General features: G+C 49.9%; 10 protein-coding genes across 10 annotated transcripts; 4 read left to right on the top strand and 6 right to left on the bottom strand.

Moving 5' to 3' along the window:
• Positions 1 to 172: 172 nt before the first annotated feature.
• On the top strand, positions 173 to 3,140 carry F4813DRAFT_152688 (root hair defective 3 GTP-binding protein). Its single transcript, XM_049238974.1, has 4 exons — positions 173 to 393; positions 470 to 898; positions 960 to 2,710; positions 2,760 to 3,140. The coding sequence occupies exons 1-4, from the start codon at positions 302 to 304 to the stop codon at positions 3,047 to 3,049; spliced, it is 2,562 nt and encodes an 853-aa protein (XP_049097719.1). The 5' UTR covers positions 173 to 301; the 3' UTR covers positions 3,050 to 3,140.
• On the bottom strand, positions 3,032 to 4,573 carry F4813DRAFT_152704 (ribonuclease H-like domain-containing protein). The gene is made up of 2 exons (XM_049238975.1): positions 4,454 to 4,573; positions 3,032 to 4,360 (listed from the first exon to the last, which is right to left on the bottom strand). The coding sequence occupies exon 2, from the start codon at positions 4,297 to 4,299 to the stop codon at positions 3,232 to 3,234; it is 1,068 nt and encodes a 355-aa protein (XP_049097718.1). The 5' UTR covers positions 4,300 to 4,360; positions 4,454 to 4,573; the 3' UTR covers positions 3,032 to 3,231.
• F4813DRAFT_152660 (Mif2/CENP-C like-domain-containing protein) lies at positions 4,456 to 7,390 on the top strand. The gene is made up of 4 exons (XM_049238973.1): positions 4,456 to 4,916; positions 4,970 to 5,139; positions 5,193 to 6,821; positions 6,887 to 7,390. Exons 1-4 carry the CDS (start codon positions 4,837 to 4,839, stop codon positions 7,003 to 7,005), a joined length of 1,998 nt encoding a protein of 665 aa, XP_049097717.1. The 5' UTR covers positions 4,456 to 4,836; the 3' UTR covers positions 7,006 to 7,390.
• Positions 7,391 to 7,398: 8 nt separating this feature from the next.
• F4813DRAFT_366210 (RNA12 protein-domain-containing protein) lies at positions 7,399 to 10,793 on the bottom strand. The gene is made up of 3 exons (XM_049244006.1): positions 10,685 to 10,793; positions 10,227 to 10,636; positions 7,399 to 10,124 (listed from the first exon to the last, which is right to left on the bottom strand). Exons 2-3 carry the CDS (start codon positions 10,435 to 10,437, stop codon positions 7,771 to 7,773), a joined length of 2,565 nt encoding a protein of 854 aa, XP_049097716.1. The 5' UTR covers positions 10,438 to 10,636; positions 10,685 to 10,793; the 3' UTR covers positions 7,399 to 7,770.
• F4813DRAFT_366207 (uncharacterized protein) lies at positions 10,794 to 12,378 on the top strand. The gene has a single exon (XM_049244005.1). The coding sequence runs from the start codon at positions 11,302 to 11,304 to the stop codon at positions 12,097 to 12,099; it is 798 nt and encodes a 265-aa protein (XP_049097715.1). The 5' UTR covers positions 10,794 to 11,301; the 3' UTR covers positions 12,100 to 12,378.
• Positions 12,379 to 12,380: 2 nt separating this feature from the next.
• Positions 12,381 to 14,828, bottom strand: F4813DRAFT_366206 (heat shock protein 70 family). The gene has a single exon (XM_049244004.1). The coding sequence runs from the start codon at positions 14,548 to 14,550 to the stop codon at positions 12,601 to 12,603; it is 1,950 nt and encodes a 649-aa protein (XP_049097714.1). The 5' UTR covers positions 14,551 to 14,828; the 3' UTR covers positions 12,381 to 12,600.
• A 1,216-nt stretch (positions 14,829 to 16,044) lies between these two features.
• F4813DRAFT_152519 (dienelactone hydrolase) lies at positions 16,045 to 17,726 on the bottom strand. Its single transcript, XM_049238971.1, has 6 exons — positions 17,424 to 17,726; positions 17,322 to 17,364; positions 17,219 to 17,259; positions 16,984 to 17,135; positions 16,795 to 16,920; positions 16,045 to 16,744 (listed from the first exon to the last, which is right to left on the bottom strand). Exons 1-6 carry the CDS (start codon positions 17,485 to 17,487, stop codon positions 16,319 to 16,321), a joined length of 852 nt encoding a protein of 283 aa, XP_049097713.1. The 5' UTR covers positions 17,488 to 17,726; the 3' UTR covers positions 16,045 to 16,318.
• Positions 17,398 to 20,752, bottom strand: F4813DRAFT_152543 (OPT superfamily oligopeptide transporter). The gene is made up of 6 exons (XM_049238972.1): positions 20,432 to 20,752; positions 20,064 to 20,268; positions 19,878 to 19,999; positions 18,280 to 19,823; positions 18,108 to 18,220; positions 17,398 to 18,040 (listed from the first exon to the last, which is right to left on the bottom strand). Exons 1-6 carry the CDS (start codon positions 20,566 to 20,568, stop codon positions 17,966 to 17,968), a joined length of 2,196 nt encoding a protein of 731 aa, XP_049097712.1. The 5' UTR covers positions 20,569 to 20,752; the 3' UTR covers positions 17,398 to 17,965.
• A 66-nt stretch (positions 20,753 to 20,818) lies between these two features.
• Positions 20,819 to 23,389, top strand: F4813DRAFT_366156 (threonine synthase). The gene is made up of 2 exons (XM_049244003.1): positions 20,819 to 21,539; positions 21,598 to 23,389. Exons 1-2 carry the CDS (start codon positions 21,441 to 21,443, stop codon positions 23,140 to 23,142), a joined length of 1,644 nt encoding a protein of 547 aa, XP_049097711.1. The 5' UTR covers positions 20,819 to 21,440; the 3' UTR covers positions 23,143 to 23,389.
• A 316-nt stretch (positions 23,390 to 23,705) lies between these two features.
• F4813DRAFT_391320 (uncharacterized protein) lies at positions 23,706 to 24,223 on the bottom strand (the record flags this gene model as incomplete). Its single annotated transcript, XM_049247147.1, has 2 exons — positions 23,706 to 23,780; positions 23,867 to 24,223. The coding sequence occupies 2 exons, from the start codon at positions 24,221 to 24,223 to the stop codon at positions 23,706 to 23,708; spliced, it is 432 nt and encodes a 143-aa protein (XP_049097710.1).
• Between the last annotated feature and the right edge of the window lie 231 nt (positions 24,224 to 24,454).

Below are 24,454 nucleotides of genomic sequence, written 5' to 3'. Positions count from 1 at the left end.
TTGCAGTGTCACATCACCCTCCATTGGTGCATGTGACAGTGGCAGAGTGGCGCCCGTCACTTTTTATAACAGCTGTCGATTTGGGCTAGCGAATCAGAACCGTCACACAGCTCAGGTCGGTCGGTTTAAACAAGGATGCCCCTGCCATGTTCGAAATGTTCATTTCTACACAACCCACCCTCCCTATTGCTAGGTCTACTTCGAACTACTACAACTTTAATCAAGGCCTGGGAGATGGCAACTCTTCTCTTTGTTCTATAAACTTGTAAATACTTTCGATTACTGTTCCGATAGCCTCGACATGAACGGCCATTTCTCTTCTGTTGGCGAGAAGCCAACAAAAGCTCATTACGAGCATGGCATCCAAGTTATTGACGAGGACAAGGAGTTCAAGTAAGCTGTCCTTTTCCTTACTATTGCTACCCCGTCCCCCGTCCCCCTTGCACTTTACTAACATACAATATTCTAGCGAGAATATCAATGCCTACTTGCGTGCAACCGATGTCGCCGATGCTGGATTCAACTATCATCTGATATCCGTATTCGGATCTCAGTCCACCGGTAAATCGACCTTGCTTAACTACCTATTTGGCACCGAGTTCAATGTGATGTCCGAGGTGGAACGACGCCAAACCACCAAGGGAATATGGATGTCCAAAAACAAAAGGGGCTCTATGGCCGACAATATCCTAGTCATGGATGTAGAAGGTACTGACGGCCGAGAGAGAGGCGAGGACCAAGATTTCGAGAGGAAGAGTGCACTATTTGCGCTTGCAACTAGCGAAGTGCTTATTGTCAACATATGGGAGCACCAGGTTGGTTTGTATCAAGGTGCCAATATGGGCTTGTTGAAAACCGTCTTCGAAGTCAACCTCCAACTGTTCTTGAAGGATAAACAGTAAGTTCCATGAGAAACCTAACCCATGTTTCGGATGGAAGGCTAATACGTATGTACTTAGATCTACCCCCAGGTCTCTCCTATTCTTCGTCATCCGTGATCATATTGGTCACACTCCCCTATCAAACCTTCGAAATACCCTAATCCAAGATCTTACTAAGATTTGGTCCTCGATTTCGAAGCCAGCGGGTTTGGAGGGAGCCAATATAGAAGACTACTTCGACTTCGCCTTTGCTGCGCTCCCTCATAAGATCCTACAGCCAGATAAGTTCGAAGCCGAAGTCAAGAACCTAGGAGGCAGGTTTGTGACTGGAAGCCGGAACGCGAAGAACCAGCTCGAGCACGGCGAACAGGAACTCGAGGGTGGCGTCTTCCTACCCGAATACCACCGAAGGATCCCGGCCGATGGATTCTCCCATTATGCAAATGGCATTTGGGACCAGATTGTTCATAATAAGGATCTCGATTTACCTACACAGCAAGAACTCCTTGCTCAGTTCCGCTGCGACGAGATTTCGCGAGAAGTCCTCGTAGCGTTCGATGAAGCCATTACTCCGTTGGAGGAACAACAGGCGGAATCCGCTCGTAGCGGAAGGCCTATCGTTCTACCGGACCTCGGTAAGATTGGCAGCTCAACTAGGGAGAAATGCGTCAAGTCTTTCGAGACGCAGGCTAGCCGATATCACAAGAAAGTTTACTCGGATAAACGAACGGATCTGGAGGGGAAGATCGATCAGCGTCTGAAGGCGTTGTACCACGGCCAGCTGTCTGCTGCCCACAAGGCCTGCGTTACTAGCTTCAGCGACGCCGTGTCCGGTGCTGTTAAGCAGGGCCAAAAGTCTGGAGGAGCCTACGAATTTGCTGAGATCGTGGATGCGGAGAAGACTAGAACTTTGGACACATTCAAGAAAGAGGCGCAGGACTTGTTTATCCCAGGTGTGGCGTGGACCAACTTCAAGCCTCAATATGTTCTCTTCGAGAAAGAACTCGATGAAGTCAGTTCTCGCTTGCGAAAAGAAGAAATGCGAAGGCTGGCGAATCGGATCGAGCGCTGGGTAAAATCTCGCCTAGGTGATTCGGTTGGTCTTGAATTCAACAAGCTTGGATCAGGGAGAGGAGGATCCGGAGCCCCTGAAGAAGGCGAGAAGCCTCCTACCGAAAAAGACCTCTGGGACCGTATCTGGAGCCTCTTTACTTCTGTCGTCAAGGAAGCCGAGGGTCGCTTCACAGACAGGGCTAAGAGTTTCGAGGCGAGTGAAGATGAAGTTGAAGTTGGACTATGGCGTCTACGACGGAAGAGTTGGGTAGCCCTCCGGGAGAAAATCGAGGAAGAGGTGATGGAAGGGAACATCCTACTAAAGCTTCGCGAAAACTTTGAGGATAAATTCCGATATGACGAAGCGGGCGTCCCGCGCATATGGCGGCCGGCCGATGACATCGAAGGCATCTACACTCGTGCTCGAGAATCAACCCTTACCCTTATTCCCCTGCTGTCGAGGTTCAGGCTGTCCACAACATATGCACCTCCGGACCTCCCAGAGTTTATTGGCAACCAGCCTTCTGCGGCGGAGCCTGAAGATGAGGACGACTTGGCACCCATTGGTGGTATTGATGAGGAAGAAGGGAAGAGTCTCGAGGAAGAGATGACCGTCTTGAGCGAAAGCAAGCGTCAAGATCTGGTGGTCAGGTTTAAGAAGACTGCCGATGGTGTGTATGTGGAAGCTAAGCGAAGTGCCATTGGTGGGATTACGCAGGTCCCATTGTATTTCTACGGTCTGCTATTGGCACTGGGGTGGAACGAGATCCTGACAGGTGAGTTACTTTTACACGATGTTACCGTTACTATACTAACCCTCACCAGTTCTGCGCAACCCCGTTCTTTTTGTACTCTTAGTCATCATCGCCGGTGGGTTGTACGTCTCGTACAGCCTTAATCTCCTAGGCCCTATGATGCAGATGAGCAACGCTGCCTGGAACCAGGCCTCGGAAATTGGCAAGCAACGTCTTCGAGAGTTCGTCGAGAACAACGAGACCGCGAGACAGGCAATTGGCATGGCGGGCCGGGATAGCGACTCGATCAGCATGGACACGTTAGACAGCCGGGGAAAGAAGAAGTCGCGTGTGGCAGTTGATGACGACGACGATATGTAATAAGTTTAGTTGATTATTCGTAGACGGCTGGGCGGGCCAGGATATAAGTAAAGAGATATTTCTCGTCATGGACAAATCCCTAATCCGAACAAACAAGTTCTTGACAATCCAATATTTGCCCCTTCCAAAACGCCGCGATCCTATGCTTAGTTTGGGTATGCAATAACGAAATCTTCTGTAGATCAAAACGCCTCTAAACCAGCTGGAGTACCAAACCAAGACCCTAGCTCATCGGCATCTTTCTCCTTACTGCTGTCGGCGAAGTAATCAGTAAGTCGACTGTTCTCGTCGTCTTCCTCTACTGGCCATTCTACCTTGACGCCGCCCTTCGTCTCTAGCATGTCCTTCGCCGTGCCCCAGCTGAACCTGCACTCGGGCCCCCAGCCGAATACCGGATGCATGTTTCTCCTCAGCCAGGAGACGCACCGCGCATCAGACGGGTATCCAGAGCCCCAGCTTTCCTGCTCGGTTGCCCCTTCTTCTCCTGCAGCCGCATCTCCCGCGGCCCGAGCTTCGTACAAAACCTCGAGGGCAGCATCACGCGTGACCTTGGCACACACGCTCGCCGCGCTGACGCAGGGGTACAAGCTATCTGCCTTCTTGGCGACGGTGATTTTGGTGGTGGGAAATACGCGCGCGAGCTTCGCTTGGTAGGTTACGGGGGGGCCGACGGTGTCGACGTATATCTCGGCGACGTTGACGCCGCGGGCGAAGACGCCCTTGATCAGCTCGACGGTGGCGTCGAAGGCTTGGGCGTTGAGGTTGTAGGCTGCGCTGGTGGCGGGCCGCAGCATGTTGGCGCCGATGTCGCGCGCGGAGAGGCAGGATACGGCCCAGCCGCAGGAAGCGAATAGGTCGGTGGAGGGGGTGCAGAGGGCTTGCATGAGCTGTGAGCGCACGGTAGGGGTTAAGACTTTGGAGTCGTCGAAGTGGTGCGTTTGCTTTAGGAGCGGGTCGGAGAGTTCCGTGGGCAGGTAGAATACGCCGTAGACCATGGGCCCGAGGACGGGGCCGCGGCCGGCCTCGTCGACGCCGAGGACGCAGGGGGGGCCTGATGGGGAGGAAGAAGAGGTGGAGGCGGAGGTGGAGGCGGTGTTGGGTTCTGGGAGGAGATTTGGGGGTACCGCAGAGAAGTGTGTGTAGGTTTCGCCGGAGAGGGTAGCGGCGTGGTGGATAGAAGGCGGGACGAAGACATTGTCGGCTGGGGTTTCGAGGGCGACGGTGCCATCGTCCATTGGGGTGTCTTCCATGGTGAGAGGCGTAGAGGTTTGGGGAATTTGGGGGTTCGCTGTAGTATTAATTAAATAGTGCCTGGTTATTGGAGTAGAAGTAGAAGAGTATTAGATTATGTACATCAACCAAATATACAATTAGAAAGATTGTAATAGGTCCTAGTTAACTAACCTAGTAGTAATCCGAAGACTAAGTGGAAGGCTTCCACTTGAAGCTGCTGCCTCTGATACATAGTCGCGTCTTTACTTGAAAGCGCGTCCGTGCCGCCAATTAAAGTGGTCATTTGGAAGATCCGACCCATAATTATCTTCAGGGACGTGCGGTAAATCAATTGGGTCACCTAGCAGCCACGGGAAAGTGCACCTCAACAAAGAAAGTAAACATCACCGCCTTCCCCGCAAGGAATCGCTGTTTTATACTTTTTACGCGTTTTCAACCTTAAATGCGACTTTTATTACCGGCCACCATCTTTCTCATATATCATCACATTTGAAATTTGAGCGATTGATAGTTTTCCCGAAGTCCCACTGCCGTAGACGGCGCCCCCCGTTACCATGCCTGCGAAAGCACAGCCGCAGCGGCGCATGACGCAGTCGCAAAATGAACAAGTCTACGATGTCGGTGTTGTTGGAAGGTATTCACCATACTGCGCTCCGGCCGAGCGAAATTGAGACTAATATAAACTAGAAAAACGGGCCTCACACTAGCAGAGCGCGAGCGCGATGCACATGGCTTCGAAGCTGTCGACTCCCTTTTTTCTTCACCTGAAAAGGATGTTAACAATGTCAGCGTTAATGGCGCCAATGGGAGGCATAACGCTGAATCTGACGAGGAGCAAGAAATGGAAATAGACGACGGTATGCTGCTCTCTACGAATTCACCTTCTTGCATGCTAATTCAAACTTTGTAGAATCTCAAATGGGACCAGCTACTATCTTAAAACAACGACAGTCTCGCCCATCGTTGCCGCGCGCTCGATCTCCTATTAAGACGCATCTACAGTCTCCAGCACGCCAAAATCCGCATCTTGGTATTACTTCATCGCCAGCTCGCGGTTCCATTATACCCATGCGCGAACCTAAACCCCCTAAATCTGTAAATCGCAAGTTAGATTTCTCCAAACGCTCTTCAAATAAGACAGCCCTTCCACAACCGAGGGTGAACGGATCGAAACCTAGGAACGAGAAGCGCATTAACGGACATGCTCCTACCAACGATTCCGATGATGACGATGAGGTTATTCCACGAGGCAGACGAAACCAGCCACAGGAAGAAGACATTGAAGAAGAAGAAGAAGAGGAAGAAGAACCGGAGGAACCAATGGACGTGCTTGATGCTGGCGGTGACAAGGTAGAAAATGTAACTGAGGAACAAGACAAGCCCCTTTTAGATCTTGAACCAGAAATTGAGGAAGAAGAAGAAGAGCCTATCCCGCAACCAAAATCCCCGGATCAGCCTAAAAAACGCAGAGGTCGTAAGCCAAAATCACCCGTTGTCCAAGAAGAAGAGGGAGAGCCATCGGTTCCAAAAGCAGCACCTGCACGAACTGAAGAAGTCAATGATGTACCCGCCAAAAAGAAGCAACGAGGACGGCCGGCAAAGGCTTCATCACCTATCGAAGAACACGAACCTCCGAAGAAGACCCAAAAACGTAGGCCAGGAAGGCAATCTGGAAGTAGTGTCGAGGAGGAACAGGAGCACGAGGCAGAGGACAATGCCAATGAAAGAAACACAAAGCGTCAACGGACCGTGGAAAAGGAGAGCAAGGCTTCTTCGTCGAAACCAACTGCGACAAAGGAAAAGGGCAAACCTGGTCGAAAGCGAAAGTCCTCTGGAATTGGTGTCGAGGAGCCCGTCGTGCAGCGCGGTCCTCCCCTCCCCAAAGGTCGCGGCCTGGTCGCTCTACGCCGGGAAGACGAAGACAACATGCGGACTACACGGTCGGGCCGGCTTTCATATCAGCCCCTAAAATGGTGGAAGGGGGAGCATGCTGTGCGAGACGGCGTAGATGTGTTCGAAGACAAAGGTCAAAAGTTCGTAATGCCCGTTGTCAATGGTGTCGTGCGGTCCGAGGAAACCGAAGACGTACCGACGAAGAAACGCCGCGGTCGCCCTTCGAAGCAACGTGGTAGACCTGGGCGCCGCGTATCCGCGATCCCCGAGGAAGAAGAAGTGGAGCGCGACGACTGGGAGTACGACCCGGGCCGCATCGCGGGCGAATGCCATTACTGGAGGCCCGAGTACGAGACGGAGCCCGCGGACGAGGACCAGCTAGAAGAAACCGAAGAAGAACTAGCCATCTCCGAAGCGGCCATCCAGCTCAAGGATATCAAGGACGCAACGTTCCGGTTCGCCAAGACGCTTACGCTCCCGTTCTTCGGGTCGGGAATCGTGGATATGCCGCCCGGCTCGGAGAAGCGCACTAAGAACTCAAGGAAGATGCAGATGGTATTTTTTGTACATAAGGGGAGTGTCGATGTTACGGTAGCGCAGACGGAGTTTAGGATTGGCATGGGGGGGATGTGGTTTGTGCCCAGAGGTAAAGTCCACCTACTCACTCTCACAGCAGCTGTTCAAGTCGAAGCTGACAACCGCTATCTACAGGAAATCACTACAGCATCGCGAATAACACCGACAGGCCCGCGCGCATCTTCTTCGCCCAGGGCTGCGAGGTTTTCATCCAGGGCGATGCGGGCGATGTCGAGGAGACGCAGATAGGCTAGCTAATCTAGCCTCTCGTAATATTTAATTCGCTTTCCGGTATGTAGGCTATTATGAATCAGGAGATGGAAAGGACGGGCTGGTCGAAGAGAGCTGGGCTTCAAGTGCCGTCGTCGTCGTCGTCGTCATTACTATCTACATACTTACTCTCTTTCCGCCTGGCCCATACTCGCTGTATCCTCTCCCTCCTCCGCGGCATTACGGCGTTGTTAGGTCCCGTGCGTGTGCATTGCATTTCTTACGTCAGTGGCGTTTTCCCGCGATGGTAGGAGGCGAGGTTGTTGGCAATGGGCTCCCTAGCCTAGGTACCTAGTTATTAGAAAAGCCCGGGTCGCTATGGACTCGGGTGCTGCTACGTCTGTGATACCAAATCAAAAGTTTCTATTTTCATCTAGTTGTCGTACCTTGACAGGTAAATAATATCTACCTACCTATGCTTCCCTGCATATAAAACTACCTACCTAACCTACCTAAGGTAGCTATTGTCATCTAGCTATACCAAATCCCCTTCTCGTAGACTAAGGGGAGAGTATTCCGTATGTGCTTGCTGGTTCCTAAGATAAGCACATGTAAGAGAGGTAAGTGCTGAAATGGGTATAAGACGTAAAGTAAAATGCAATATAATACTGCTGTTCATTTTATACACCTATACCAATTTTTCTAACCGCGTAAATGAGTTGGGTATCGACTGGAATCATGTCATGCCACTACCCCTATGTACAACAACACCCTTACCTCCTACCCACCCACACACCCCTTCCATCAAATCAATCCTCAGTACAAAGCACCTTCTTCAACGCCCCCATCTCCCGTTCATAAGCCTCGACCTTCCTCTGCGCAGCGTCAATCTTGCCCAGCAGATACGTCGTGCGTCCCGCCGTCTGCGCCGGCTGTCTAGGCAAGCCACCCAGCAGCGCGAGTTCCGTCTCCGCCTTATCTATGTTCTTGGCCTCCGCTTTGGCGAGCTCTGTCAGCACCGCAAGGTCCATCTTCGCGGCTAGGACGGGATCGCATGCCAGCAGGCGGAACGCCGCGGCGTATACGGGTTTTCCGGGAGCGACTAGAGCAGGGCGGCCGTTGCGCAATTTCAGCGTGATAAGCTCGGCGTTAGAGAGGCCTTCGAGTGCGGCCTCTCCGTCGGGTACGGAGGTCGAGGATGCGAAGGTGTTGTGCAAGAGGACTTCGTTGTAGCGTAGGGAGTCGCTGCCGGCGAGTGCTTTGACGAGGTACCAGGCCTGTTCCACGGACCACTTGTGCTCGCCGTCGTTGGTCGTCTTGCCGGGGAGGAGGAAGAACTTGAGGATTTCGGAAGCGGATTGTTCCGTGATCTCCTCTACCGCCTGCTTAGGGCTTTGTCCAGCTTTCAGACGGCGGGCTAGAAATTCCAGGTCTGTGAGACGACCGCCTAGAGTACCGATACATTCGTCAAGTTCTCCCAAGTCGGGGAGGACTCTAGCCCATGCTGGCTGCTTCTCGCCCGAGTCGCTCAAGTCTCCTTTCGCTTCGAGTTGTACTTCTCCGTTAGTAATATGACTCAGGATGAAGCGCTTGGCTACGTCGGGTGAGAGGTCTCCGAGGGCTGTCTGGCGGAAGACACGGTCGGGAAGAGCTTTGGATAGGTATTTCGAGTAGGACGAGTCGTTGGTTAGGAATATGACGTGGGCAATATTAGATTGGACCAAAGCAGCAGCCCATTCGGCAATCTTATCATAAACAATGGCGTTAGTATCGCCCTTATGTAGGAAGTTGTCGATAACCACAACAGGCCGCTTCTCAGGGTGTGCTTCCAGGTAGGCGTCGACGGGGAGTGAAGCGTCAGAATCCGTCTTATGGCGGTCCGAGATACCAATGTCCGTAAGAGCAGCGGCTGCTGTCTGCAAGATCTTCTGAAGCTGTGATTCCAAAGTCTCGGAGAACCCTGCCTTGACGCCGGTTGTACTCTGGACAGCAAGGTCGACCATACTACTCAAGCTGTTCGCATACGAGAATATAGGACGGTAACCAACAGATGCCGCCATCTCCTTGATCGTTGCGGATTCTCCCCTAGCTTCTACTATCGGTTTGCAGTCGATGACTAGAACATTACTTCTATCCTTTAGGGCTTGATCCAAGACCAGTTCTTTCTTACCGGAGCCGCGGGGCCCCTGAACAACGATGAAAGTTTCAGCAGTTTCTAGTAGCCATTTCTGAATCTGGTGGATCAGGTCCCTCCTGTGAGTCCAAACTGCACTCAATCCTGCTTGGTCCGCTTTCTCTCTCTTGAGATTTAAGATATAAACAGTCCGCCTTCGAAGCCATCTATAGAGCTTGCTGTTGCTGATCCGAAACCGGCGTGTGACGTGAGCTTTGACGAAAAACGATCGAATGGGATCGAATATAATAACAGTGAGACCAGTTAGTAACGCGACCAAGACAGGAATGACAATTCTCGGATGGTTCGATATCCATTCCCAAAACCGGTGTGGTTGCACTCGCTGTTCATAGGACATGCGTAGCCTAGTTCCCGACTTGCCGCCGCCAAGATCTTCGGGCACGACGAAACCATGCAAACAGTTCCTGGCCATGATAGCATCTCTAACGGATGCAAAATCAACATAGGCGTATTTAGGGAAGACCTTAGAATCCCATGGTTGTGAGACGATCTCTGCAATCTTTCCGTACCGACGGAATAAGCTATACAAGGTTTCCTGGGACAACTCGACCGCCTCCTCACCCGGATTCTTAGGGACAAATTCAACCCTTAGTCTGTCCTTAGGAAACCTATGCAGGTCTTCTAGCCAGGGAACACCACTAACTAGTCCGGCCTGGACTCCTCTGAAGGGACTAAAAAATGGCCTTACGGGCTGCTCCTGGAGGTATTTAGAGATGGCTGCCTCGATTTCCTTAGCAGGTACATCGGCAGGATATGTGAACTTGACAAAAGCTCCGCCGTCCTTGAGGCGAGGTAGGATTTCAGTGATATTAACTGGGACGGTCTTTGGAATGGCTCGCTTGACCATGTTCATAGGGTCAAGGGCGCCTAGGGTTGAATTCCGAAATTGCTTCATGAGCTCGGCCACGTCCAGGTCGGGGCTCTTCCATGGCGTTCGTAGTAATCCAGAGAGCTTAAGGGGAAATAGATCTAACAGGTTTTGTTAGTTATCTCAGTTCATCTTAGTATATTAAGGGTATGGTATTGTTGGATAGATAAAAAGAAGGAAGGAAAAAAAGAAAATAGTCATACTGTCTATCCAAAGAATGGATTCATTCGGAGCAGCATCTATATGACCACTTCTCCCTTCTCCGGTGGTAGTGCTCTCCCAAGCTCTCGGCACCGACGTCCATCGTGGCTGGTGACGTTGTGTGAGAATAGGTCTCGCAAATGAGCCCGGGGTTCTTAACGCCCTCAACCCAGGCAAGCTCCTAGGGCCGAGACATGGGTATCTTGGGATCATCGTCTGGATAATTCGAAGCTCTTCCCCATGCTCATAGTTGGCGATGAGCTGGATGAAGAGATATGAGATTCTTAACGAATGTGATGAATCTGCTGGAATTTATTGTTGTTAGTTCAAGTAATATTCAACTAGTTCAGCTCAATTCAACAAGTTTCGTGAAGGCCGATGAGGTCATCGCTAATAGGTTGTACCTCCCCACCTGTGAAAAATAAGTTAGGTAAGCCACCACTTTATGTAATGGAAATACCTTATAGGTATAATGTGCCACAGCCAGTAAAGCCACAGTCTTAGTGGGATGAAAGGAAGCTTACGGTTCCATCTAACCCACCGCGAAACAATTGAGAAACCGTCGAGACAAAGTTAAATAGAAAAAGTATATCGAATTTGAACGGGCATATACAACCTACAAACCTTCTATGTACATATGTAGTGATACCCAAAACCCACCTGCATATATCTGAGGTCACTATTCCGCATATCAGACCATCTCTGCTTCCGTATTGTACCAGATCAATCGTACCACGGATTGGAGCTGCAAATAGCGCTTCTGTCATTGGCTGGAAAGGAAAAGCGCATCACCTCCGAGGGAATCGATCACGAGAGCAAATACTACTATACTCCAATACTGCACCCCGCGCCAATCCCCCGCATATACTCGACCGAACGCTGAAACCTTCTTTTGTTCTTGTCCTATTATTCTTCAATCCAAGTGCTTCATCTACTAGCTATACGAATCACTACCTGCTGTCTTTCATTCCCAAGAGATCCAATCCAACGAAAGCGCAGAATAAAACACAAATCCCAATCGACAAAACTACCTCATATACGAAGCTATAACCAGCAAGCCAGCTGACAATAGACACCATGGGTTGGATGTGGTCATCGCCATCCCCCTCCGCCGCCCCGAAAGGCCCCAATCCTCCCGCCGACGAGTCTAACAATAAGCCCGCGGCACCTCCGCCAAAGCAGCCCGAATCCGACTATGGCGATCCCGAAATCGCTAAGTTCATGGCCCAGCTGCAAGCAGAGTTCGGCATCGCCAGCAAACCCGCCACCACACAGCCTCCCCCCGAGCCCTCGGCCAACAGCACATCTACTCCTCCACCACCACCACCACCACCAACAACAACAACAACAACACCATCACAGTCCTCCTCCCAACCCTCCAGCTCCTCATCCCTCTTTTGGTCCTCCCCCACCACCACCGCCACCACAGCCGACCCCCCCATCCCCTCCCACCTAGACCCAATAACCGAGTCCCTCCTCCCAACCAGCATGTCCTGCCGCCAAGCCTTCGACGCCGCCTACCACTGCAACTCCCTCGGCGGCCAATGGGTATCCGTCTACCGCTCCGGCACCATGCGCTCCTGCTCCGAGCACTGGGACGACTTCTGGTTCTGCATGCGCACCCGCACCTACTCGGGCCCCCGGAAGGAAGAAGCCATCCGCGCCTACTATCGCCGCAAGGAGTACCTCAAGTACCACGCCCCCGGACGTCCCAGCAGTGCCGACGTCTGGCAGCCCAGGGACGACAAGGTCCAGCCTGATACCGCCTTCCGCGAACACCTCGACATGCCGAGTATCAGCGACGAGGAGTGGCGTCGGCTTGAGATTGAGCGAAGACGGAGCGTCCAGGAACAGCTGCAGTCGCGCCAGTCGTAGCCTAGGATAGTATAGTAATGTGTGCATTTATTTATGTAAAGTACAGAAGGATTCAGTCAGATATCTAGTTTCAGTTGGATGGGTAGGGTTAAGTCCGTAGTGTACCAAGGTATAGCATCATGCCATTTTTGAAATGGGAGCACCTACGAAATTTACACATTTTCTCAAGGCTTACCTCAGAGTCCTACATCTCATGATAATAATTCAACTATAGAAAATCATTAAATATGTAGCAAGCTTATAATCATGTCACACATGTCACATTCATCAAGATCACAGTGTTTATTTATGAATTAACTTCATTGCTTCGTAGAAGGATTATTCCTGCCTAGAATACATCCCATGCAAGTCATAAACCGCAACTTTTGCCCTGTATCATTCATTACCAGTAAAATCTAGTGCAAACCCGTGAAATCCGAGACCGCCACACAGCGTGTCATTAACACCTGAGGAAAACGCCGGAACGATAAAAGAAAAGAGATATCATGAGTGCGAAACCGTTTAGTCAACCTCCTCAACAGTGGGGCCGTCATCCTGGCCAGCACCAGGAGCGCCGCCGGGAGCACCGGGGAAGCCGCCAGGGCCGCCGGCACCGGGAACACCACCGGCACCACCAGCTCCGTAGAACTTCATCATGATGGGGTTGGCAATACCCTCCAGCTCCTTTTGCTTCTCCTCGTACTCCTCGCGGGTGGCCTGCTGGTTCTCGTCGAGCCAAGAGACAACCTTGTCGATCTCGGCCTTGAGCTTCTCCTTGTCACCAGCGTCGAGCTTCTCGTCGACCTTAGAGTCGGAAAGGGTGTTTCGGAGAGAGTATGCGTACGACTCAAGGCCGTTCTTGGCGCCGATACGGCGACCTTCAGCCTCATCCTCCTCCTTGTACTTCTCGGCCTCGGAAAGCATACGCTCGATCTCCTCCTTGGATAGACGACCCTTGTCGTTGGTGATGACAATCTTGTTGGATTTGCCGGTGCCCTTCTCAACGGCGGAGACGTTGATGATACCGTTGGCATCGACATCGAAAGTGACCTCGATTTGAGGGACACCACGAGGCGCAGGTGGGATACCAGTCAGCTCGAACTTGCCGAGCAGGTTGTTGTCCTTGGTGCGTTGACGCTCACCCTCATAGACTTGGATCAGGACACCAGGCTGGTTGTCCGAGAAGGTGGAGAAGACCTCAGACTTCTTGGTAGGAATGGTGGTGTTGCGGGGGATGAGCTTGGTCATCATACCACCAGCAGTCTCAATACCGATGGAAAGTGGGGCGACATCGAGAAGCAGGATCTCGTTGGTCGACTTGGAGCTGGTGTCACCAGAGAGGATAGCAGCCTGTACGGCAGCACCGTAGGCGACGGCCTCATCGGGGTTGATAGACTTGTTCGGCTCCTTTCCGTTGAAGTAGTCGGTGATGAGCTTCTGCACACGGGGGATACGGGTGGAGCCACCGACGAGGACAATCTCGTGGACTTGAGACTTGTCGATCTTAGCGTCGGCAAGGACACGGTCGACGGGTTGGATGGTGGATCGGAAGAGATCCTGGCAGAGCTCCTCGAATCTAGCACGGGTGATAGACGTGTAGAAGTCGATACCCTCAAATAGAGAGTCGATCTCAATAGAGGTCTGAGCGGAAGAAGAAAGAGTACGCTTGGCACGCTCGCAAGCGGTTCGGAGACGTCGCAGAGCACGGGCGTTGGTAGAGAGATCCTTCTTGTGCTTGCGCTTGAACTCGTTGACGAAGTGGTTGACAAGTCGGTTGTCAAAGTCCTCACCACCCAAGTGAGTATCACCAGCAGTAGACTTGACCTCGAAGATACCCTCCTCGATAGTTAGGAGAGAGACATCGAAGGTACCACCACCGAGATCGAAGATGAGAACGTTGCGCTCGCCCTCGGTCTTCTTGTCAAGACCATAAGCGATGGCGGCAGCTGTGGGTTCGTTGATGATTCGTAGGACGTTCAAGCCAGCAATTAGACCAGCATCCTTGGTAGCTTGTCGCTGAGAATCGTTGAAGTAGGCAGGTACAGTGACGACAGCGTTGTTGACAGTGCCACCAAGGTAGGCCTCAGCGGTCTCTCGCATCTTGGTAAGGACCATAGAGGAGATTTCTTCGGGGGTGAACTGCTTCACCTCACCCTTATACTCAACCTCGACGATAGGCTTACCGTTCTTGTCAACGATCTTGAAGGGGAAGTGCTTCATGTCAGCCTGAACCTCAGGGTCCGAGAACTTGCGACCGATCAGACGCTTGGCGTCGAAGACGGTGTTCTGGGGGTTCATAGCGACTTGGTTCTTGGCGGCATCACCAATTAGACGCTCCGTGTCCGTGAAGGCCACGAAGGAAGGTGTGGTTCGGTTACCCTGGTCATTGGCAATGATTTCAATTCGGTCGTCTCGGAAGACGCCTACACACGAATAGGTCGTGCCCAAGTCAATACCGACTGCGGCAACCATTGTGAAAGATGTTGACTTTTTGGGTCAAACAGTAGGTATGGCGGGGTAATAGAAAGAAAAAGGTGCGATGTAGAGGTGTAATATCGTTGTAGATATGTCGAAACGCAACGGGATTTTTGTACCCAAATGGGGCGGGTATCTAAATTAATGTGTTTTGCGTTGTTCTTGTGTGGATTGGATTGTTGTTGTTGATGTCTGAGATTGATGATGAGAAGAGAAATTGTCCTTGGGACTTGAGCAAGAGTTTATACAACCAGAAGTGGAAGCTATGGTGGGGCCAGGGAATCTTCTCGAATTGCTGGAAGTTGGTACCCGCTTCTGGTACTTTCCGCCTAACTTGCTAACTGAAAAAAACCTTCAAGCTTCCTGAATTCAGTGGAAACCCCTAGATAGGAATAGACAAGAGTAGAATTTTCAGTATGTACCTACCTAACCTACACACATGCACTCATGTACTACCTACATGTACCATATTTTCTGTCCTACTCAAAAGTGTACATATATACATACCTATGTAAGGATATAAGTGAATTTCGTAATAGTATTGTAGGTACACTGTTAATTCTAGAGGTCTCTACATTATGTACATACCTACATAGGAGCAACAGGCCTACGGTACAAAGCTCCAAGTATCGTCTCTATTCTCTACATACATGTATGCACATCACACTCTGAGTACATAGGTACTCTGGGTACTTACCCCGCCATGGTGCTCAGTAAAAGGTACTGACATCACTGCTTGGTCGCCCGGGCTAATCAGCCCGCCTTATGGCCCACAAAATAAATGCACGAAATACACAATACCTACCTCAATGTACCTTTTTTTCTTCTCTTCTCTTCTTTTCGCTGTCAGGCAGGAACGGATCTGTTGATAAGGCAACTTCCAATTGCTTCGCCTACTGCCTTCTGCCTTCTACAATCTGCTTGCCTTGTCTTATTTGTGTACCTAGGTAGGTACAAAACCGCGAGAAGGACGTCATTATGTAATTCTGGAAGATTCAACTTCTCGGAGGATCTACATTAGGTACGTAAGGTATGTACATGTACGTGTTTTCGAGTTCGAATCCAATGGCATTCATAGAATCGCATTCAGAAGCGGCAGGTATCATCCAAAAGTGTACAAACCACAACCCCTTTGGAAGCAACTTTGCACCATCATCTCATACGAACCATCGTCAAGCAGCCTTTTCAGTTCGCAGGCCCCACCTTAGGTATACATAGACCAATGCGAGGCTTTGTGATATCAAAATCCTAAGCTGACCAATACCTGATTTCTCCAATATTCTATATCTTATTTAGAGACTTAATAATTCGGTAGCCAGCCTTGTAGGAGAAAATATGCATAATATCTTCGAGACGCATACCTACAAGCGTAATGTAACTAAACACGACCTAAATCAGCCACGACGACCCCTAACGGACGACTAATTATTCCGAAAACGGTTTGAATGTCTGCATGTCTCATTTTCAACAAAATGCGGACGAGTCCAGCGTCCATTTTATTTGGTAAGGCATTCTGGCGGCCGTTTCTGGCCTGTTGAAATATCAAGGGGCCTTTAAGTAGCGTTACATATTTTGATCTAGTTACGTATTGTCTGCCTTACTTCCATTTTCGGGAATTCAGTCAGTATACATAGGTAGTATGTAGTTTGGGTAGATAATGAGCGGATATGTAGCTAAGCAATACCCCTGGGAAATGGGTTGGTGGATATTTTCACCGAGATTGTTTTCGGTTTTCCTGATACAGACTGCCGACTCCAAAGACTAATCAACAGACGTGCTCAATCGTCTGGGGCTTGCTGTCCCTCTGTCCCAGGTCTGACTTTAGCACTCGGCCGAACAGTTCCAACAACACCTCGAAACAGATCTTGGTGATTGCCGGATCATAGCGACCCTTGCTCAGCTCATCGCGGATGAAGGCGTGCTGCGCCCACGCGAACTCGTAGAAACTGAAGACCGTTCCAGAGCTCCTCAGCTTCTGTCGAATCAAGTCGCGACCCTCGTCCGGGACGTGGGTGTCTTTGATGCCGAAAATCATGGCTACCTCGCCCTTAATCTCGCCGAGCTTGTCAAGCGTGTGGATGCTATTCTCTGGGCCCTGGACTGCCAAGTTGGCTCCCGAATGAGGTCCCAGTGTACGGGAGTGTATATCGGTAGCGAAGTACGCGACGGTTGCGCTTATTCGCGGATCAAGCTAGGAGCACGTCAGCGCAAGGGAGTTTATTCGAAGGTAAAATGTCCTACACTAGCTCGCACAGAAAGATGGCCACCCAGACACATTCCCGTGCTGCCTATCCTGCCCGTACACGTAGGGAGACTGAGGAGGTAATCAACCGCCTTGTGGGAGTCCTCGTCATATGATTGAAGAGTCTGTAACCATGCTCGCCGTCAGCCGGCACTTAGTCGATATGTTACATGGAGCCACGATCTTACCTTCTTCACCTTCCATTCATTCCCCTGGTTCGTTCCTGGGTCGTCGTAGGCTAGGGCTTCGGGGCCAGTGAAGTCGTGATACGACGATGGAGCGGCAACAATATATCCCTGACCTGCGATTTGACGCGCAAATCGCGATACTGGACCCGTGACTGTCCACGCGCTAATTAGCGAGCTGCATAGTAGTCGACGACTTGCCGTGCTAAATGTGTTAGATGCTCGACGATGATGATACCTTGATAGATCTCGCTGAATAACACGACGCCAGGAAATCGACTGCCAACTCATCAGCAAACTTATGTCCAAGTCCCTAAGTGGAAAGAAAATAAAGGCCTTACGCATCAGGATATTGCGGGATGGTGGGATGGAATGTGAAAATTCCTGCCCAACGTTAGCGTCTCTAGTCGGGAGCCTCTACCGTCGCGGGGGGGCCTCCTCACTCATCGATGTCTCCTTTCCATCCACGGTTGTTTGCACGTCGATATGACTCTCGTTGAGCAGCATCTTGACTGGTATTACACTGATCGGGCCAACTACGATGTGAGATGCGAGACTTTGCTGGCCCGCGTGTTTCGAGAGGGATACCACCGATATATTAAGACCCCGCGCCGGCTGTGGAACTTAAAATGCGGGGGCAAAATCAGCCCACAAAACCACGGCTCCGGCTGAGATCGGCGATCACAAGGCCGGATATTTCCTGGTACATTAGATGATATCCGATCCTCGGGGCCAGACTACCCCATACGGAGATGCATTTGTGCATATCCAAGTATTATGCTACTGTGGTACTTGACGCTGCCCTTAGCATCGTCTGATGTTCTCCAGTTATACCATTTGGTAAACATACCGAGATCGCTTGATAAGTGGTAATATAAACTAAGAAATAGGACAAATATATACTACCTACCTAGATAGACCAAACATCGTATGATTATTTCAGGCTGAACTACGTACATTCCCCGATTGGCTAGTGTTAACGTTTTCAGAGGTGAGGAACTTGAGAGCTCTGTAACAGCAAATTGACGATACTCAAAACCCCTTCTCCTAGGACGAAACCCTATAATGGATGTCAGTGATGCTATTCAGAAAGCTAATAATTATAATCATAATAATAAGGCACTCACTGACGCAAGGATAATGAGCGGTGTATCATCCTTTCGTAGATATATCCTCCAGTACCAGTTTATCAAACCACCAATAGTTCTTGCTAATGTGAAAGACGGGACATTGTACATGCCTAAAGAGTATTTTGTTAGCAATAGATCTAGATAATTAATCATATTTGTTTGTTCTTACCAACTGCCACGGCGATCCCGCCAGGTATATACGCATGCCAGCTCTTTCCAATCGCTTTTGTACGAAGGGCAGTGAAGATAGCGAAAATAACCGCTCCAGCGATAGCATAACTCCTGGCCATCTCTGGCAATCCCTTCCCAGTGACCAACCTCGCAGTTGCGATCCACACGCGGCCGGTTGGCACTTGGAACAGGTCCCCAGGAACTTCATATACGGCAGTGTATAACCGATAGATGAACGCACTGACAACGGCACCTACAGTCGCGCCAATGATCTGGCCCCAGAACTGCGCTTTGGGCGCTGCACCTAGTAGGTGGCCGGTCTTCAGATCTTGCATGAGATCACCAGCTTGTAATGCACCAGCTTCTGATACGGCGCCAGCCACCAAGTTAATGAGTACACTTGATTTGTGAGATTGTGGGATGATTAATGCGAAGAAAAGCTGCGCTAGCTTGCTGATTCCGGAAACGGGGTTCAGGTCCGTTTCACCTAGCGCTCGAACTCCCATTATGCTCAAAACCATTGCCATTAGAACGGCTATGATAGTGGCATATAGGGGAACTAGGTCGCCAAACGTGATATGAATGCTAGCGATGCAAAAGAGGACCGATGCAACGAGACCAACACTAACTGTTCTATTTCCGACCAGTTGCTCAGGAGGTGCATCATCTTGATCCCAGGCTCTTGGGGTATTAGTCGGTTGTGTGTCGAAAGGATTACTACGCTCAACTAACGGGCTTGGTAGGCCATTTACGTCTTCCGAGCTACTCGTGGCTACTGAAGTTCTCGGGTCGTCTTCGCTGCTCCGAATAGCTGTGTACCCTCTGGATCGACTAAAGAATAAGTTCTTGAGCTCATCATACTGAAATTGCCGTCTTATGCTGGAAAATATAGACGGATAGTTCTTCAGAAGGGGGGTGAAGGCAATGTATCCTAGGCTGACAATGGCATCTGCTAGCATAATAGCAAGAGAAGTCCAAACAATCCAGCCTCTACTACCCTCCTCCCAATCATCGACCGGTCCTGGGGCCCAGCCTCGAAATTTAGCAAGAGGAGATAAAATACCCCAGCCAACTACCGCCCCGAGAAGCATATGTATAGTTGTAGAAGGACCCATTATAATACCTTGACCGACGTAGGCGAGGCTTGGGTTTAGAGTCCACAGCCAGGTATCTGCTGCCACAGTTCCGAAGATAGGGAGGTTCCTAAGTATGGGAAAGAAATAAGTGCAGAGGGTGTATAAGCCAGATATTCCAAACGTAATCAGAAGTAGCCGGATATTAGAGCCCCAGTTATAAGGCTTTGTCGTCTCAGCGGGTGGTAGTCCATCAGTCGAATTAGCGACGTCACCCTCACCATCAGCACCTTCGGTTTGTAGAAGTGGTTGATTTTCAAGTGCTAGACTACCAAAAGTGGCGGCTTTCGATGCATCCAATGCGCCGCTGTTCTGCGTTTGACCTTTACCATGAAGGACCCCAATGAGAACCGCGGTACTAAACCCACTTGGGAATTTCAATTGCTCTCTGATGATCACTTGACGGCGTCTAGATGAGGTTAGCTACCAACATTGCATATACCAGAAAGGACCGTTGACTTACAACGGAACGGCAAATACAACACCAAAGTAGCAAAGACCTAGAGACCAGATTATGAGCTTCCACATGCTTAATCTTATCGGGCCTTGTTCTGATGAATCCATCATATACTCCATAGCCGGTATCTAAGGTCGAGATGGATCCGATTAGTATGGCTACTCTTTTCTTGTTGGACCCATCACTACTTACCACGCCTACGAATCCACAACCAAGAGGCATGATTGCCATTCCGCCTGCCACAGATTGCACAAGCACATTTTCCACCGGGGAGAATGGAAATGTTAGGTGACGTGACAGAGTCTTAAAGATGCCAAAGCCTAATAGACTAGCAGGCATTGTCATCATAGAAATCCAGCCAGTCTGCAACCCGAAGTACATATTACTGAAACATATTCTACAATATGAAGTCAGTAATGACTACCTTTTTTGATATAATTTATACACTACTACACGGAGGGGTTTACATCATGTTCTAGAAGTAATAGCTTATAGAAGAAAATAGGACGCGTCTACGCATTGCTATGAAAGGGAAACAAATAAATATACGTGCTACTCACATCAGCCCGACGAGTAGACCGGCGGCAACACCTCGAAAAGTGAAATGCCGGCCCTCCGGAAGGCGCTTAGCCTCTTCTTCGGTCCCGGACGAATACGGGGGAGCCGTAACCTCGACGCTTCCTCTGTCGGGGGCCATAGTAGCGGATCGATGAGTTGGAATATAATAGGCAATAACTTTAGATAGCAGTGGCTAATTATAGAGCTTTAAGAGAATACTACTGTTTAAGAATGATAGTCTATAATTAGTCAGTTCATATTGAGATGGATAGTTCACACTTGATGTAATGATGAAATTAAGTTGAGCGGATGAAATAATAAACAGAAAGCAGGGGACAACGGGAGGACTGGTACCGATAATGACTGCTGACCAAGCCGGAGATATCAAGAAAGCGCTATCCCACAGTGGCTAAAATAGGTACTTAGGTACAATACATGGGCAATTCGACATTCCCACGAATCAACGCTATGACCTCACAGCAGACCTGCTGTATTAGGTAAGTCCATACTCACGTACCTATCTATCGCGATTAACTATCACAACAACTTCAACATGTATCTAGCCGTTCTATCAACAAAAAGGAACAAGTTCGTAATAGCTCTTAGGTAAGTGTATTCATAATTATGCAAGTCACTAAAGAGAAACATTATACAGTTCGTAAAACAATATGGAATATGCATAGAATAGGGTGGGAAGAAAACAAGATACAAGGATTAAACCAATCAAGTGTTCAGGGGCAATAATACTGAGCCTTGTTCAGCTGGCCTCCTTCTATTTGATCGTCGGCAAGCACAAAGGATAGAAAATAGGGGACTAAGGGAAGTGGTCCCCTCTTTCCCAACTCAGATTTATCTAGATCAGGCTAGTGCGGGGTAGTAATCAACTATCAGCCGAATTCGCTCTTCCAAATTTTTTTTTCCTTTCGTCATCTCCAGGCGAAACATACCCTTCGAGGGAACTTGGAGATCGTAAGACAACCTAGCCATTGTCCCTGGTCTTAGATTTCCACCATGTCGAACGGAACCAATGGCGAGACGACAGATGCCAGCTCCTCGGACGACCGTAATGCCTCTCAAAGGTATTTGAGTACCAGGGGCGAGGACTATGATGTAGGAGCTATAGTGGTGTGACTCTCTATAGCAACTTTTCGCTAACCGGTTTCTTTAGTTTACCTTCGAAGAGGTCGTTCTAAAAGGTCTAGCCAACGATGGCGGGCTTTACATTCCGGAGGAGATTCCTTCGGTGAGCGATTGGCAGAGCTGGAAAGACTTATCCTTCCCAGATCTTGCCCTCGAGATCCTATCTTTATATATAGCGCCGTCTGAAATTCCACGCGATGACCTAAAGGAAATCATTGACAGGAGTTATTCGACCTTTCGTGCCCCTGAAACTACACCGCTACGACATCTTCATGATAACCTGTACCTACTAGAACTTTTCCACGGTCCTACATTCGCCTTCAAAGATGTTGCTCTCCAATTTCTGGGTAACCTCTTCGAGTACTTCCTGGTACGAAAAAATGAGGGAAAGACGGGCACCGACCGACATCATCTCTCTGTAGTAGGCGCTACAAGTGGTGACACCGGCTCGGCGGCTATCTACGGACTACGAGGAAAGAAGGACGTATCGGTGTTTATCCTTCATCCCAAAGGCAGGGTTAGCCCTATTCAAGAAGCGCAAATGACCACGGTATTGGATGAAAACGTGCACAATTTAGCGGTCAAAGGTACATTCGATGATTGCCAGGACATAGTAAAGGCTCTATTTGCCGATCCCGACATCAACTCGACTCTTAACCTCGGCGCAGTAAACTCGATAAACTGGGCAAGAATTCTGGCCCAGATCGTGTACTATTTCTACTCTTACTTTTCGCTTGTAAAGTCATCTGGTCTGACTATTGGCGAAAAAATCCGCTATGTTGTACCTAGCGGTAACTTCGGCGATATCTTAGCCGGCTACTTTGCGCACAAGATGGGTCTTCCTACGGAGAAATTAGTAATTGCGACAAACGAGAACGACATCCTTGACCGATTTTGGAAGACCGGGAAATACGAGAAAAAGCCCGCCCGTGGTCCGGAAGCGCAAGGGGGTCTATCGGTCGATGGCGTCAAAGCTCACGAAGATGGCGTCAAGGAAACGCTGAGCCCCGCAATGGACATCCTCGTCTCGAGTAACTTTGAGCGATTACTTTGGTTCCTAGCTTACGAGTTCGCCGCCGTTGCCGGTATGGACGCTGAGTGGAATAGGAGACAAGCTGGTCAGGAGGTCGCCGCATGGATGAAGCAACTAAAGACGAGTGGTGGTTTTGGTCCTGTCTATCGGGACGTGCACTCTAGTGCTAAGCGCGACTTTGAAAGCGAACGGGTGAGCGATTCGCAGACGATCGATACGATTAGGAATTATTTTAAGAAGATCGAATACGTCCTGGACCCTCATACCGCGATAGGTGTGGCCGCATCATTGCGGTCACTAGAGCGTTCCAAGGTTCCTCACATCTCGCTTTCAACCGCTCACCCGGCCAAGTTTGCGGGCGCGGTTGACCTTGCGTTGAAAGATGAGCCCGGCTTTAACTTTGAGGAGAAGGTCCTGCCGCCAGAGTTTTTAGGCCTAGAGGCAAAGGAAAAGAGAGTTACGGAAGTAGAAAACGATTGGCAGAAGGTCAGGGAGATTGTAAAGAATCAAGTGGAGGAAGAATTAAAGGGTCAGGCATAGGGCGGCGTTTGGAATTGAATTTGATTTCTGCATTGTGGTATTCCTAGATAACTTGCATTGGGCTCACTCGCTTGCATATCTGGCCACGCTACGTGGACTACTTTATATGAATTGATATCCTTGAAATATATATCAACCGACGATAGAAATTAACTACACCTAAGTTATAACGTAGGCTTTTTATTCAAGTTTGCGTCTACCTGTATGCTATAACTATGAGCAGGCAATATTATTCGTCAAGATTTAATTCGTATTAAACACTAATCGAGATTCTACCTAGTAGACCTAGCAAATGCCCATAATCATCATCACACTGGCGAATATCAGATCAAAAATCAAAATCAAGTATGCGATATATTGCAAAAAGTTCCGACGATATACAGCTTCGTACTACCACTTATATATCTATAAACCGGATCCCCATCGTCGCCATATGTACATACTACGACCAAAAAAGGAACCCCAGACCCTACTTTGCCCCCTTAACCTTGCCTCGTTGCTTGTCATTTCCATTCACTTCATTCCCTAGGTTGAACGCCATCGCTAGCTAGCGAGCGCGGCGCTTAAGGGAGGTTCTGGACGGGGTAGCTCTGGTCAGGCGTGACGACCTGGCCGCTCTTGAGCTGGGCGTCGGTGTACTATATATAGCATCATGTTAGCAAGCAAGCAATCCCGATGTATATATATATATGTGCATATTTTATATGACACGAAGGTTACTTACGGAAGGATAGACGATCTGGCGCTTGGCGTTGTCGACGACGGAGAAGGTAGTAAAGCCCTTGTCGTCGCCGAACTGGCCGCTCCAGCCGCTGGTGATGGTGAAGTCGCCAACGGTGACGGGCCCGCCGTTGGACCGGGTGGCGGGGGCGCCGCCGGCGGACTTGACGGTGTACTTGACGGCGGTGACGCCGGCGCCGTTGTCGATGCCGAAGGTCCAGTCGCTGGAGGTGTCGGCGGCGTCGACGGCGCGCGAGAGCCCGGTGATGGTCCACTGGGCGGCGTTGGCGGCCATGGAGAGCGGCTGGGCGAGGGCGGCGGCCGAGAAGGCGACGATGGAGAGGAGGGCGGAGATCTGCATTTTGAGGCGGTGGTGGTTAAGGTTGGTTGGTGAAGGGAGGTGTGTATATTATTATTTACTAAGTATTAGGTAGAGAGAGGGCTTATTATAAAGTCGACTGCTTACACTAAGGAATTATTAAGTAGAGTGGTGGTGAGGATAAATAAGATCGTTGTCTTGGGCGATCTTGAGGTCTTATATATACTCGATCGAATACGATATGTCGGTATGTAGGTATGTATATCCCTGATC

This window comes from Daldinia decipiens (assembly GCF_022478715.1).
Source record: "Daldinia decipiens strain CBS 113046 unplaced genomic scaffold F4813scaffold_27, whole genome shotgun sequence".
NCBI lineage: Eukaryota > Fungi > Ascomycota > Sordariomycetes > Xylariales > Hypoxylaceae > Daldinia > Daldinia decipiens.
This window is presented reverse-complemented; position numbering and strand designations above follow the sequence as displayed.

Bases quoted from the DNA above. Each gene is read 5' to 3' on its own strand.
- F4813DRAFT_152688 (XM_049238974.1), top strand. From the start codon at position 302: ATGAACGGCCATTTCTCTTCTGTTGGCGAGAAGCCAACAAAAGCTCAT. The intron at 394-469 runs GTAAGCTGTCCT...ACAATATTCTAG, and splicing joins GACGAGGACAAGGAGTTCAA to CGAGAATATCAATGCCTACT. The intron at 2,711-2,759 runs GTGAGTTACTTT...AACCCTCACCAG, and splicing joins GTGGAACGAGATCCTGACAG to TTCTGCGCAACCCCGTTCTT.
- F4813DRAFT_152704 (XM_049238975.1), bottom strand. From the start codon at position 4,299: ATGGAAGACACCCCAATGGACGATGGCACCGTCGCCCTCGAAACCCCA.
- F4813DRAFT_152660 (XM_049238973.1), top strand. From the start codon at position 4,837: ATGCCTGCGAAAGCACAGCCGCAGCGGCGCATGACGCAGTCGCAAAAT. The intron at 5,140-5,192 runs GTATGCTGCTCT...CAAACTTTGTAG, and splicing joins AGAAATGGAAATAGACGACG to AATCTCAAATGGGACCAGCT. The intron at 6,822-6,886 runs GTAAAGTCCACC...CGCTATCTACAG, and splicing joins GATGTGGTTTGTGCCCAGAG to GAAATCACTACAGCATCGCG.
- F4813DRAFT_366210 (XM_049244006.1), bottom strand. From the start codon at position 10,437: ATGATCCCAAGATACCCATGTCTCGGCCCTAGGAGCTTGCCTGGGTTG. The intron at 10,125-10,226 runs GTATGACTATTT...AAAACCTGTTAG, and splicing joins ATCCATTCTTTGGATAGACA to ATCTATTTCCCCTTAAGCTC.
- F4813DRAFT_366207 (XM_049244005.1), top strand. From the start codon at position 11,302: ATGGGTTGGATGTGGTCATCGCCATCCCCCTCCGCCGCCCCGAAAGGC.
- F4813DRAFT_366206 (XM_049244004.1), bottom strand. From the start codon at position 14,550: ATGGTTGCCGCAGTCGGTATTGACTTGGGCACGACCTATTCGTGTGTA.
- F4813DRAFT_152519 (XM_049238971.1), bottom strand. From the start codon at position 17,487: ATGCTGCTCAACGAGAGTCATATCGACGTGCAAACAACCGTGGATGGA. The intron at 17,365-17,423 runs GTGAGGAGGCCC...AACGTTGGGCAG, and splicing joins TGGAAAGGAGACATCGATGA to GAATTTTCACATTCCATCCC. The intron at 17,136-17,218 runs GTATCATCATCG...GCGCGTGGACAG, and splicing joins ATTCAGCGAGATCTATCAAG to TCACGGGTCCAGTATCGCGA.
- F4813DRAFT_152543 (XM_049238972.1), bottom strand. From the start codon at position 20,568: ATGGCCCCCGACAGAGGAAGCGTCGAGGTTACGGCTCCCCCGTATTCG. The intron at 18,221-18,279 runs GTAAGAACAAAC...AATACTCTTTAG, and splicing joins CGGGATCGCCGTGGCAGTTG to GCATGTACAATGTCCCGTCT. The intron at 18,041-18,107 runs GTGAGTGCCTTA...CATCCATTATAG, and splicing joins CGCTCATTATCCTTGCGTCA to GGTTTCGTCCTAGGAGAAGG.
- F4813DRAFT_366156 (XM_049244003.1), top strand. From the start codon at position 21,441: ATGTCGAACGGAACCAATGGCGAGACGACAGATGCCAGCTCCTCGGAC. The intron at 21,540-21,597 runs GTAGGAGCTATA...CGGTTTCTTTAG, and splicing joins CCAGGGGCGAGGACTATGAT to TTTACCTTCGAAGAGGTCGT.